Source organism: Fusarium mangiferae (assembly GCF_900044065.1).
Source record: "Fusarium mangiferae strain MRC7560 genome assembly, contig: FMAN_scaffold010, whole genome shotgun sequence".
NCBI classification, from domain to species: domain Eukaryota; kingdom Fungi; phylum Ascomycota; class Sordariomycetes; order Hypocreales; family Nectriaceae; genus Fusarium; species Fusarium mangiferae.
In genome coordinates, this window is record NW_024573930.1 from 1,735,462 (window position 1) to 1,748,928 (window position 13,467).

The 13,467-nt window shown below is 49.6% G+C and overlaps 5 protein-coding genes across 5 annotated transcripts; 2 read left to right on the plus strand and 3 right to left on the minus strand.

Annotated features, from left to right (window-relative positions):
• FMAN_02661 (putative Ca2+-transport (H+/Ca2+ exchange) protein) lies at positions 1 to 2,019 on the minus strand (the record flags this gene model as incomplete). Its single annotated transcript, XM_041820250.1, has 4 exons — positions 1 to 26; positions 81 to 910; positions 961 to 1,864; positions 2,010 to 2,019. 4 exons carry the CDS (start codon positions 2,017 to 2,019, stop codon positions 1 to 3), a joined length of 1,770 nt encoding a protein of 589 aa, XP_041686149.1.
• Positions 2,020 to 3,551: 1,532 nt separating this feature from the next.
• FMAN_02662 (uncharacterized protein) lies at positions 3,552 to 9,247 on the minus strand (the record flags this gene model as incomplete). Its single annotated transcript, XM_041820251.1, has 3 exons — positions 3,552 to 8,820; positions 8,873 to 9,056; positions 9,103 to 9,247. 3 exons carry the CDS (start codon positions 9,245 to 9,247, stop codon positions 3,552 to 3,554), a joined length of 5,598 nt encoding a protein of 1,865 aa, XP_041686150.1.
• Positions 9,248 to 9,781: 534 nt separating this feature from the next.
• FMAN_02663 (uncharacterized protein) lies at positions 9,782 to 10,251 on the plus strand (the record flags this gene model as incomplete). Its single annotated transcript, XM_041820252.1, has 3 exons — positions 9,782 to 9,896; positions 9,947 to 10,181; positions 10,233 to 10,251. 3 exons carry the CDS (start codon positions 9,782 to 9,784, stop codon positions 10,249 to 10,251), a joined length of 369 nt encoding a protein of 122 aa, XP_041686151.1.
• Positions 10,252 to 10,285: 34 nt separating this feature from the next.
• FMAN_02664 (Deoxyhypusine hydroxylase) lies at positions 10,286 to 11,350 on the minus strand (the record flags this gene model as incomplete). Its single annotated transcript, XM_041820253.1, has 2 exons — positions 10,286 to 10,802; positions 10,854 to 11,350. 2 exons carry the CDS (start codon positions 11,348 to 11,350, stop codon positions 10,286 to 10,288), a joined length of 1,014 nt encoding a protein of 337 aa, XP_041686152.1.
• A 1,088-nt stretch (positions 11,351 to 12,438) lies between these two features.
• Positions 12,439 to 13,467, plus strand: FMAN_02665 (putative nucleotide-binding protein NBP35; the record flags this gene model as incomplete). Its single annotated transcript, XM_041820254.1, has 1 exon — positions 12,439 to 13,467. The coding sequence occupies one exon, from the start codon at positions 12,439 to 12,441 to the stop codon at positions 13,465 to 13,467; it is 1,029 nt and encodes a 342-aa protein (XP_041686153.1).

The window sequence follows — 13,467 nt, forward strand, 5'->3', positions numbered from 1 at the left end:
CTACTCGTCTGAGTGTGTTGGGTACCCTATTGCGTGGTCAGTAAACACAGTAAAGAAGCATGATGGGGCGCCAAACTTACACCATGAGCAAACTGCGATGATGGAATAAAGACAGATGAGAAGCCAACCCTCCAGCCAGTGACTTTTACCGTCTGCGATCAAGTAGTTGACGAGCAAAACAGCCACGAACATAGTTGCAACTTGGAATAAGTCGAAACTCAAGTTCATGGCATCGTTGCCCATTCCCCAGCCGATAATAACCAACAAGGGAATCAAAAAGAGAGCAACCTGCATAGAACTTCCAACGGCCACACCGATGGCCAGATCCATTTTATCCTTGATTGCGACGGTCACAGCTGTGGCGTGCTCGGCTGCGTTACCCACGATAGGCAGCAGGATCAGTCCTACGAACTCTTCCGATACACCTCCAGTCTTGGTGACAGCATCGATGGAATCAACCATGAATTCGGCACAGAGAGCGATCAGGACGGTGGCGATTGTCAACGTGGCGATGGCCACCCAGAAGTGTAACTGAGGCTCTTCCTCCTCATCGTCATCGTCTTCGGCCTTTGGAAGTCTGTGAGGGTTCATAAGCATATCGGACAAACGCTCATTCTCTTCGCGTCCTGTCATGCCACCGCCAACAAGAGCACCAGGAACCATGATACCTTGTCGGATATCGCCAGCTCCGGCACTTCCACGGGACCAAGGCTTTGCGGCAACCTTCTGGCCTTCCTTGGCGAATGTGCTCTGGTGAGTCTTGAGCTGGAAGAGGAGATAGGCGGCATAAACGATGAGAAGGATCACTGCTGTGCCTCTTGAGAGTCGGGCTACATTAGCGGGCGGTGTATCCTTTGCTTGATCGAAAACAGTTGGCACGATGACTGAGGCGACGGCGAGAGCGAGCATGCTGCGTGAAGTCAATTAGGAATTGTCCAACCAGTATGTAGCGGCACTTACCTAGCGGCTGTTTGGGCGACAGTCTCGTTAAAATATTGACTCTCGCGTCGCAAGCCACCGAAGAAGAAACAGAAGCCCAGGACCAGTAGAAGGTTACTTAGAATTGAGCCCACCAGCGACGTCTGAACGATGATTACTTTTCCATCGACAAGAGCCAGGATAGCCACAATGAGTTCAACGGCGTTTCCAAAGGTGGCGTTGATCAGACCACCCAAGACCTCGCCCGTTCGCAGAGCGATCTCCTCTGTAGCGAAACTGAGAATAGCGGCCAAGGGTATAATTGCGATGAAATTAACCACGAAGACGGCGATTCGGTTAACGCTATGGATGTAATTGAGAGCGATACCGACTGGGGCGGCAATGAGAAGGATATTGATATATGAGTTGAGAAAGGTTCTCTGAAGTTGGTTCCGGACGGTAAATGGCTCCTTGGGTTCGACCTTGCGGAATATTTTTGTAGACTCTCGTTTCTTGAGTTTTCGCTTTTCGAGATCGATATTGTTGTCTGCTGCAGCTGGGATATCCTCGCGTTTTCTGTTCCGCAATTGATTTTCGTCGCTGACGAGCGAGCGCTGTGAGACAGGGATATCCTCGTTCCCCTCAATTGGTGAGCCCCCAATCGTCTTCTCTCGGTCATAGTCGCCTTCTTTGCTTCTCCTCATATCTGTCATCGTCTCTTCTGTTGACCACTCTCTGGCTCGTCCGCTTCGACCAGGTTCGGTGACAGCGTGTGCCAAGGTCTGGCCAGATGTCTCCTCTTGTGTGTTTTGTTGCTCCAGGCGGCCGGCGTCAGAAAGAGCGCGTGTCTGACGTTTCCACTCGACGTGACGAAAGGGATTCCAAGACTGATCGGTGCTGGTACGACTGAGAGTATGCGCTTGACGCTTGATATTGAAGTGGTTGACTGTGGTGGTGGTGTGTGTGTCAGTAACCAATATAAGTGGCAGATAGCAGACAGCGGCAGGAATTCTAGGGCATGTGGTAGAGAAGCAAATGATTGACACTATGGATACGAAGAAAAAAGTGAAGAAACTGAAAGGGGACCTTACAGGAAGACATCGCCAAGAACTGGGGTCCAAGTTCTTACGTGGGTCAACTGATGCGAATGTTCCGTATGTACCGTAAGTTGGGCTGCGTTGCGTATCACTCGCGGCGCGGCACGGCACTGCAAAGTATAAAATAGAGAAAAAGAGACAAAAGATGGGGATGCCAAGGTTTCGAGAAAAACAGGGACCAAGTTCAATCGAGGGAGGTGGGCTCGGTCTAGGTTTTGTTTTGTTTTGTTGATTGCTTTCAGGTCTTGCTCAACGTTAGGTACCTAGCGAGTGAGGTCACCAGCTTTTGTCTTCCCCCTTTATTTCCCTGGAATGGGTTCTATGCTGGCCGGTTATTATGAGCGGCACGACACGTCAAGGGGACCTCACGACTGGCAAAAAAACAAGCTCTGTGAAGAAAGGTCTCGCTGCGACAGGGAACAAGAGGCCTCCTCCTGTTCTGGAGCTCCCCAACTCCTCCAATAAGCTTGATTCTGGTTCCACTGGCATCACTGGCAGCCACAACGCCAGCTAACATGACTGAGTGGCTGTATTCGTGTCCATGGCCTGACGGTGTGAGCCAGCGAGTTACAGTACACGATTCAGGGTTGTGCAGCTGACCACTTCACTGAGCAACAGCCCATTGGCAGGCTGTGTCCGTGGCTCATCAGCTAGGTCAGGTAGTAAACGACTTGCAGTCTAACTTAAAATGACCAGACACCAGAGTCTTCTTCTTGCGGGTCGTCATCAACGACGCGAAAACTGGTCGTTAATGCTCGCAGGGATTAGACCTTGCCAAGCCGGCTAACGATGCCGAGCCGATCTGCTTATGCCTTGGCGATCTGACTACAGCGACAAGCAATCAAAATTATGTCATCTATGCATGTCTTTATCCAATTGCCTTGTTTCTTGGCACTCGCATGGCATATTCATTTCCGCCTTATATCCAGCCTTGCTTGTTTTAGACTTGCACTTTTCGCATCGTCGTACAACTTTATTATTAACTCCAAAATTATACGATAAAACAGACCCATTTCTGGAAGCCGTCGTCAATCCCAAATCGAGGTTGGGGCTTCTTTCCTTTCTTCCATAGTATAGTAATCATTCACAGTATAGTGAGCTTTACTACTGTTTCCAAGTTTGCTCAATTTATGTATAGTCATTTTTTATGCCAGTCATCACAAGGGGATTGGATCCAGTGGCTATCATAATGTTGTCTCTGTATTTAAATGGTCCTAAATGCGCCAGCTTCGCTGATATGCATTGTATGCTGCGCTTGATCTCTTGCCCGTCCGACCAAAAGATGAGCTATATGGCCTCATGGCTATAGCTCAGGTATCATCAAATTGCAAAGCCACAATGCTCCAAAACGCCGTTCCTCTTCTCTTGGCTGCCTTTTCACTTCTGAAGACCAATGTATGTATGCCCCATCGGCTAAAGCCATTTTCCCACTAAACGCTTTCTTCGATGCGCCCTCGCGGGCAGACAAACGCCTGTCCCTGTCACTTTCGTTACTTGCTTGAAAACAGTCCAAATCACTTCATAGCCCATGTCTGCTCAAATCCAGTCTCCATCTCCAAGATCTACATCCATCTCCGGCTCAGGTAATGGGTTTTTTCGAGGGCGACCCCTTTTTCGTGGCTGGGAGTCAGAACGCGCCCGTTTCTTGCGACCACCGGGCGTATGTCCTCCCTTTCGCTTGCGTCCCCTATCCGCAGCAGCTTCGCCTTCTTCATCCTCGTCTGCACTTGGAGTCGATGGCCCTAAGTCCATCTGCTCGCCGTCATCGGCGACCTTAAACTCCTTGTCAACGTTGAGGAGTTCAACCAGGTCAGTACACTTCCTGATCATTCGCTCTTGATCCTGAAGGCCAGCCATATGAGACTCAATTTCGTCCCAGACCTTATCTCCGTGAACTCCTTGGACCTTGACTGGTGTCTTGTTGAGATCTTTGGCCAGTGCTTTGGCCTTACTATCGTGTCGGCTAGTTCCCATGCCGTAAAGTCGGCGCAGGTACGTTCGCGTCTCCCACATTGCGAGCAAAATGATGGATGCCGTTGTGAGCTGACGAAGACGGCTAGGCTCAACGTTGGCTGCAATCGCAAGGGCTGCCGGGGGCTGTCCATCGACGGGTGCTGCTAGAGCCATTGACTCGTTCTGAGTTCCGGGGATACTCGCTGGGGTGTCAGACGCCGATAATTGCAGGGCATCCACGCGGACATTAAAAACTTCTGACTCGATGGCCTGAGCGACTGGGGCGCCCGTGCTCGTCACGATTTTTTCGATCGCATTGACGGTAGTTTGCAACTCTCCAACGGTCTGATATTCGAAGAAGGCCAGGTTCTCGGTGATGAATCGTGCAAAGGCCATGTGGGATGGGACTTCCTCGCTTATATCGAGTTTGACAAGATCAAAGTCTAACTGGCCACAGAGCTTATCTAAAAAGCGCTGACGATTCTTCATTTTGCTAATCTTCAGCACTTCCATCAAGAAGTGTAACTTGGACTGGAAAGGGTTAGTTGTGGCACCGCGCGTGTCCTCTACTACATCGCGTTGATAGGCAAAGGCCGATTGCACTGCTTTGGCATATTCTCGTTCCAGAACAGTTTCATGCTTTTCATGCGAATATCGATGTTCGGAGAAAGCCAGTTCTGCAATTCTGCGGTTTGTCGATGTCTCGAGAGTCATCAAGGTGACACAGGTCTCCTTGGGGTGTGTCAAGCCTTGTCGGTTAATGCTGCCGAGAACTTCCGTGGCGAGGAAAGCATGGTCGCCCTGGCTTGCAACTGCGATTCGAGAAACGTGCTTCAAGAACCTCTGTGAGGTGGCGCTGGCCACATCGTCAAAACTTGTCCCTCCCATAACTGCCAGCTCCCTCTTCTTGCCTGTAGCTGGTGTTTCGGCGGCTGTTTCAGATCGCTTTTCTTCCATGAGAAGAAACTCTCTGATTGATCTCAAGATGAGAACCTCAAGACCAGGTATCTGCTCTTTGAAAACCTGGTCAAACAAGGTGTACAATTTAGGAACAACATAGTTGCGAGGCCATGCTTGGCAAATCAATCCAAGGGCGTCAAGTGCTGACTTGCGAATCTCGAGTGGTTTAGAAGGCGCAGCAAGCGGTATCAGCTTCTCAATGGCGAGCATAGGAACGGTTTCTCCTTTCCAGGCGGGCAACTTCGATTTGAACCAAGCAGTCCATTCGTCGAGCTTGCAATGTTTTGCAATCATGCCAATTAATAAGCTGTATCCGTAGGTAAGAGTGGTGGCCGTCTGGTCGATAGGCCTGGCCTGGATTTGAACAAGTTTCTGAATACTGGAATGTAGAGCGGAAACCAGAGGCGTGTAATTATTGAGTAACCCACAAACAACCTGAGTACAAGCAACCAAATCGTCGAGAGGGTTTCGTTGGTTGACTCTTGTAATAGCTTTAAGTAAGTAAGTGCGTACTTCAGAGAGAAACTCGGTGTGGACACTGGAAAGAGTGGGCAACACTCGGCGATAGATGATTGTCACATGCCGAAAAGCAGCTAGCTCCTCTGGCGTAGAGAAGTGCGCCAGATGTGGTTTTAGAAGGCGTATTTGTTCGAAATTGAACAGTTTGGGATCAGCATTGGCAAATATCGTGAGCACCTGCAGCGCGTCGCGCCCAGACGGAGTTGAAGGATCATCCGGATCGAGGTTATCGATTAAACCAAACATGTTGGCAACGAGTTTGGTGCAGACTGTGAAAGGTCCACCTAGAGACTTATCCTTTGGTTTCAGGATGGTCCGGAACACCTTGTCAAGCATTTCAGTAACCGTACCAGACTTGACAGTTTGGATGACAAGCGATACGTGCTCGTTGAGTGAAGTTTGGTAAACTGCGGTTCCGTCGTCTTGGTAAAAGGGCGCAAACCAAACCTCCTCTATCATCTGGCGGGCTAGATCGCGGACACCTTCATCTGGATCCTGTACTCGACGCAACAACCCGCTCGCTATCATGCTGCGCAGTGTCTTGCTTGGATTGCGAAGGTAGATATCGCGAGTAAGCTTCATTGCACGTTTGCGTACACCGAGACCATTATCATGGAATCGATTGACAATCATGGGAGTCAAGGACGTCTCAAGACGTGGCCGCATCATCATGCAATTACCAAGCAGTCCCAGAGCTGAGTCTCGCACTTGGATTGATGAATCGCCAGCACATTCCAGAATCAGGTCAATCACAGTATTGTCGGCATCCAAGATTGAGGGATCAGTCTCGAGCACTTGGTTCACGCTCTTGAGACTGCGGCTTCGGACCGTAGCTTGGTCACTAGCCATAGAGCCAAGAAGAATGTTCAGAATCTTGCTGAAAGCTTCACATAGTGGTGAACGTAGTAAGATGATCGAGTAAGAAAGTTTGGCTTGATTTGTCGATACAGTCTTAATTTTGAACGTGTATTCGTTGGCAAGCCATCGTCGATCCTCAACCATCATCCTCAATCGATAAGCCAGACGTCCGAGTTCCTCATCTCGTTCATCATCTTCATCTGTGTAAGAGTCGTAGCCGACATGTACCTGAGATGCCCAGCCCGTAATGAGAAACGAGATGGCACTCGAGAGGTGTGGATCTTCGTCACTCTTACTCTGCACATGCTCTAAAACGACCCGATAGGGCCCAGTCCAAGCTACCAGCTGTTCCAAGCGAGTTTTGTGTTCCAGAGCTTGATTAGCGACATCGACAAGATATTCTGACAACTCGTCACCGTCAGTCCCATCGGAGGAACTCGTGAGACTTTGAACACGAGAACGGAGGCGGGAAATGGCAGCACTCAGTCCGCCCAATAGTTCCAGTGCCATGTTTTTCGCTGGGGCAGCAGTCTTGGGTGCTTCGAAAAGCTGGACCATCATGATCATCAGAAGGCGAAGCAACAGTTCAGCTGATGGCCAGTCGGGCGAATCAAGACAAGTAGTAAAATCTTCCACGAAAAGATCAAGAAGATTTCGGTAAGGGGTATCTCCAGATTTGGTCGACCCGATGGCACGTTTGACGATGAAGCTTATCACATAAGATGCATTGCGCTGCGCCGCATCAGATAATGGAGCAACAGAGATCTCAAGGTCCTTGATAGCAACAGCGTGTTGCTTCGCGCCCTGTACCTCACTTTTAATCGACGAAACAAATTGCTTCGCAAGTGGTGCGCGATCATCCTCATCAGAACTTCCTTCTTGCTCGTGATTGGGGTTATTGTTGACATTGCGTATCAATTTGCTGCGTGTTCGATTTTTGTTGTTATCAACTCGCCCGGAACTAGCTTGAACCAGCCTCATGATCAAAGCTGACACAGGCTGGATGTTTTTCCCGTCGGATAGCTTGAATTGTCGAGCACTTTGCTTGCCGACAGGGAGCTTCTCCAGGGATGTAAGAATGTCGTCGATGATGCCTTGGCGTTGCTCAGGTTTGATCAAGAAGATCTGTGAGAGCATGTCCATTGCCACGGACCGAAGCCCGTCAAACTTTTGAACTCCCAAGACAGAATCCTTCTCAAAGTATGCATTCTCCATGAAAATGAGTCGGGAGGCGGTGTATTCCATTGAGTTGATCACTGACTCTGAGAGCTCGATCTTGGTAACAAGTTCTGCTAGCAAGGCGAACAACTTCTGGCAAGAGAGGAAGACAGCTGCGATAGGCTTCTTGTTCTTCGAAAGCAACTTGAATACAACCGATGCAGGTCCAGATGGCCGAAGTTCCACGAGAGGCATGACAATGTCCTCGGTGACCTTTCTGAAGATATCAGCGCATCTCTGGATAACAGATTCTGAATACAATTGCTTGTCTTCTCGTCCGCCCGAGAGAATGCGCAGGCATGTGCGAGCTGACTTCAGCATTGTCTCCACATCTGAGAGTTGCTGTATCCATGTATCAACGGCATCTTCGCCCCAAGTCTCGTCGACTCGGATCTCCAGATTCTCAACTTGCTTCAAGCTGGCATCACTCAGTTTGATGATTTGAGTCAGATGCTCTACTGGTACACGGTCGAAACATCTTAGAGCAATCGTCTTCTGAATAGCACCATGCATCTTCTGTTGCGAAGAGGCGGTCATAGCAACCTCTTGGTCTGGTGTCACAGAAACAATTTCGTCTTGTCCGGGTCCTTCTCCAAGCATTCGCCCAACCGAATTGAACACAACGCGTACAAGCTTGTCAAGTGCATGGAGGGCTGCCTCGCTGCGTTGACGCTGATCGAGGCTCTCTCCAATCAGATCTGGACTATGAGAATAGGCTTGTTGGCTCTCTTTTCGAACCGATAGGTAATGGGGGTCCTCCGGGCGAGCTTCGACCTCGATGTACTCTTCTCGATTGATATTGGCAGCTGGTAGCTCAATTCGAAATGCCCCATTCTGGTTATTTTCGGTGGTAGCTTGGATGGGGAGCTGAGCTGCTGTGACTGGAGGCTGTGTCATCGGCTGTATTTGCGGTTGCTCATGTTGGACTGGAATAACTGGAAAGTCTTGCTGAGGCGCATCGCTCACGTCAACATAAGTTGAAGGATCAAATTGTCTCTTAGATGGTATCGCAACCTCGATCCTAACGGAGTTCGACTTGTGTGCTTTAGAGTTATGCGTCGGCAAGTGGGACGGTTGTGGAGGATTCGGTGACTTTATTGAAGCTGATCGTTGCTTGGGGGTCGGGTGAACAGGCGCTTGACCGTTGACCTGCTTGGCATCAGAAGCCACGGGCTTTGTCGTCTTAAAATAACCTCCCACCTTATCGAAGACAGTTCTTGTGAGCGGCGACAAACCATCAATCAGGCTCTTGCTGGTAGGGGGGGTCGATTTCATTCCTGAAATTGTGGTAAACTTGCTACTCGACAGTCAGATTGTGGCTCTTAGTATGCACGGCACAGTTATCATACTAATGTGTTCGTTGACTTGGTTTGATTTCTTGGAGGACATGGTCAACCGCTTGCTTTACGTTGCGCGGCATCTGATTATGGCCCGCTGCTTCCTTATTTAGGTAGTCGAAGTCGTGTGTTTGAAATAGGTCAGTCAGAGGGAGCGCAGGGGAGCCTGAGCCTAGGACGGGGTCGGGGATGATATCTGACGAGAGTTAGGCGGAGTATATCGAGAAGCGGTGATAACTGACCAGAAATGAGAGGAATAGTCGATGTCTGTGGTGAATAGGGAAGCGCCTCTTGGAGTGTGAACGGACGAGCAATAATGCCCTCCTCAGCCCCCGCTTGAGCAAACTGCCCATTTGGGTCCGCCCCATGCTGCTGCGTGTTGTTCATTGTCGCAGGAGGGAAGGCGGTTCATCGCATATCTTGGTTCGAAAGGAAGGAGCAAGCGGATACCAGCGCATCGGATATTGACAGGATAGGGTCAGGTATGGATCAAAAGACACGCTCTGAGCGCGTATTCAAAGGAAATATGTTCTCAGGAAGCAAGTAGTCGGAGTCGCGGTAAGGTGATTGGGTTGAAAAAGTAACGGGATTAAATGCAGCTAAGCATTGTTACCCGCTTTGCGTGAATGTAAACGACGAGGTCATGGAAAGCCTGAGGAAGCCAACATGATCAGCCTCGCGAGCTTTGGACTTTCCTTGGATGTTTTCGAGACAGCTACTGGTCTGTGCGCAAAGCGCACCACCACTCAGAGGCTATTCCGTCATGGCCCACTCTTGCCTCGTCAGTTTTTCCGGAAGACCCTTGCAACCTTCGATTTGAGCCTATGATGGCTGGGCCAATTTTTTGTCTTTGAATTTGTTCAGCTTGCGCAAGTAGTCGACCAAATTCCCCAATTGTGCAGAAGTCACTCACAACTCACAATGGCTGCGATCGGAACTCTCGTCTTTTGTACCGACTGCGGTAACCTGTTGCCTGCAACAAAAGGGACTCAGCGAAATGTTTTGCATTGCGAATGCTGTGGCGCAGAGAATCGAGGTTTGTACGCTTGGTGTTGTATTTGGCAAGATCTCTAACAGGTTATGCAGATACTGGTTCCAAAGTTACCGTTACACAAACAAAGCCCTCCGACTTCCCTTCTTTCTTGAGGCAGAAGCTCCAGTCAAGTGTCCAGGCTGTTGAGAAACACAATTTGCAAACCGATAGCACTGTTCACGAAACATGCCCCAAGTGCGGTCGTGAAGAGGTCAAGTATACCAACGTTCAATTGCGCGGTGCAGACGAAGGATCAACGGTCATCTACCTTTGCGATTGCGGCAACTCGTGAGAATCCCGAATCCATCTATTTCAACTAATCTAACATTTAACTTTTAGGTGGCATGAAAACAACTAGACGCAATACTCGACAACACAAGCGTACTCATAAATCATACAGAAACTCCTGCGGTCTCGGGAATCAAAGCATACTCAGCCTCTCCACCCTTCTCATACTCAGCGATATCCAGCGCAACAATGCAACTCTCTCGAACAACCTTTTCCTTGTCATGAAGGAACTTTCTTAGGGTAGCCTCGACACCTTCCTCCTCGCCCAGGCTGCCAAGTGCCTCGGCCGCTTCATGTCGAACCATGCTAGCCTCGTTGACGTTACTCAATGCCTCAGTCAGGGCTGGGATAGAAGCGGGGTGTGAAAGCTGGCCAAATACAAAGGCGATCTCGTGTCGGAAGAGTGCAGACGAGTCGGACAATCCTTTAGCAAGAGCGAGAACGGCGGGGACAGCAGTGGGTAGGTCGGGAGGTGATGCCAGATCGCGGAGAGCAAACATGGCGCGGTAACGAAGGAATAGAGGCAGATTTGTATCCATGAGCTTGTGGCCAAGCTCCTCGACTTCGGCCTTCTGTTCGGATTCGGGCATTGGGGGCGCAGGATCGATAGAGGCAAAATCACTAGTCGACAAATGTTAATCTGGGGCAACCCTAATAAGTCTTTGCACAAACCTAGGGCGCAACTTTTCCTTTCGTCGCTGTTCTGAGTTCTCCCATTCAATGCGCTCGATAGCGATCTCGCATGTCTCGATAATGCTTATGTCCTCTTCTTTACGATCTCGGTACTCGCGGAGGATATCCAGGTTGTCGGCCCAGCCTAGGGCGCCAAGGGCTTCGGCAGCTTCATGGCGGCACATTGGATCCTCCTTCAAATCAGCCAGAACCTGTCGGAGAGGCTTGACAGCAGCGGGGTTGCCTGTCTGTCCTAGACAGTATGCGAGCTCATGCTTGAGCAAGGCTGAAGGTGAGGTGAATCCGGCAGCGATGGCTTCGATGGCTGCAATCCTTGTAGTATCGTCATCCGAGGTGGTCGCCACGTGCTTCAGTGAGAAAAGAGCACGAAAACGGATGGGAAGAGGGGTGTCCTCGGAACAGAGGGATTTTCTCAAGCTCAGAACCGTGGAATCGGCGGAGTTGGGGGTCTCTGGGGTATCGGCAGAAGGAGACATTTTGGATTATCGATGTGAAACAGATCTTGATGTATCATAGGGTGTTCTAGATCAGCTCAGAATAAAATCTTCGCGGGGTCCTGAGCTTATCTTATCTCAGATAAATATGAGATAACCCCGCCACTGATCGGCTTTTTTTTAGGTGTGCCTGTCATGAGTTTTGGGCAGATCACCGACCGCCTTTAGCCGGTCCGATAACCGGCGCGCTTTCAGCGTGTTGGGTACAATGGAAATGGCAGGAAACTTTGAAGATGTCTTTTATTGTTGATGCAACGGTTTTCGGAGTGACCTGCGATCACTGAGGCTTTTCATATCAACATCACTGACAGTGATAGTATGAAACATTAGTACAGTTACTTATCATTGAGCCATATCACTGGGAATGAATTGAAGTATTTGGTTTTGAGGATATTTATACATAGTACGAAGATGTTAATGCTTACCTACCTACCTTCTAGTAGTAAGTCGTTGGATAAGCATTTGTTGGAAAGGCCATTTTTTCCTCTGTATCTATCAGACATATTGAGGAGCCTACAGTCCGAGCTTATCGAGTTCCCTTTGATTTCTCAGACACTTGACTCACCCTGACCTACTCCGTGTTAACCCAATATTCCTCACAGTGAATAAACCGTCTTAAACATCGAGGAGATCTAGAAGACTCGTATATTGATCCCACCTTCAGCAACTTTCCCCTGAGAGCTAACTTCAATATATCGATATATTCATTAGATTTTGATCACTTCAATGTTTCTTGACTCATTGGTTGTCATCTGTTATTCCGCGGCGATACTTCACATCTCCGGACGCTTGCTAAGCAACCAATCAACATAGACGCTTAGCACTTACCCTAGGAACAACCACATCGATTATCTTAACCTCACCAACATTCTTTGGACTCTCTCAAAAGTTAATCCAGAAAGATACCAGATCCCAGTCAGGGAGAGTTAGCCCTCGCTTCTTTTTCTTTCTTACCACTCTTTTCCTCGCTGTTCAGGACAATCCTAAAATTTGCTGCATTATTAAGCTTCGAGCTCAAGTCGCCACCCCTACTCACTTTCCCTCGCTTCACCTCACTTCACATAAAGACAATGGCGCCTTCTCTTGAGGCCCCAGAGGCTGTAGACGACGTCCTCGCCAATCCGATCAAGCAGAAGCCACAACTAGTTGCGCCAGAGCCTCAGAACTGTGTTGGCCCCGATTCAGAGCAAGCCGGTAAGACGGACGCATGCGCCGGGTGTCCAAACCAGGCCATCTGCGCATCAGCGCCCAAGGGACCGGACCCTGATATCCCTATCATCTCGGCGCGTCTGGAGAATGTCAAACACAAAATCCTAGTACTGAGCGGAAAGGGCGGTGTCGGAAAGAGTACATTTACATCTCTATTGGCACACGCCTTCGCGACAAATCCAGACAGCACTGTGGGTATCATGGACACTGATATCTGTGGACCCAGTATCCCCAAGATGATGGGCGTGGAGGGTGAGACTGTGCATGTCAGTGGTACAGGTTGGTCCCCCATCTGGGTCATGGACAACCTCTCGGTCATGAGTATTCAATTTCTACTGCCCAACCGGGATGACGCTGTCATTTGGCGGGGACCCAAGAAGAACGGTCTGATCAAGCAATTTCTCAAGGATGTGGAATGGGGTGACCTTGACTTTTTACTTGTCGACACACCACCAGGCACAAGCGATGAGCATCTCAGTGTGAACTCATTCCTGAAGGAGAGTGGGATCGATGGTGCTGTCATGGTCACCACACCACAGGAGGTATCACTTTTGGATGTAAGAAAAGAGATCGACTTCTGCCGGAAAGCCGGCATCAGGGTTTTAGGTCTTGCAGAGAACATGAGCGGCTTCGTCTGCCCCAAGTGTTCAACCGAAAGTCAGATCTTTAAAGCAAGCACAGGAGGAGGACGTGCGCTGGCTGAAGAGATGGGCATTCCCTTCTTGGGATCAGTGCCCTTGGACCCTAGAATCAGGATGGCATGTGATTACGGAGAGAGTTACTTCGACTCATTCCCAGATAGCCCCGCCTGCATTGCGTTTCAAGGAGTTGTCAAGAATGTTGCGATGCAGTTGGGATTAAACACCCAGGATGTGCTGCCGGATGAGTAG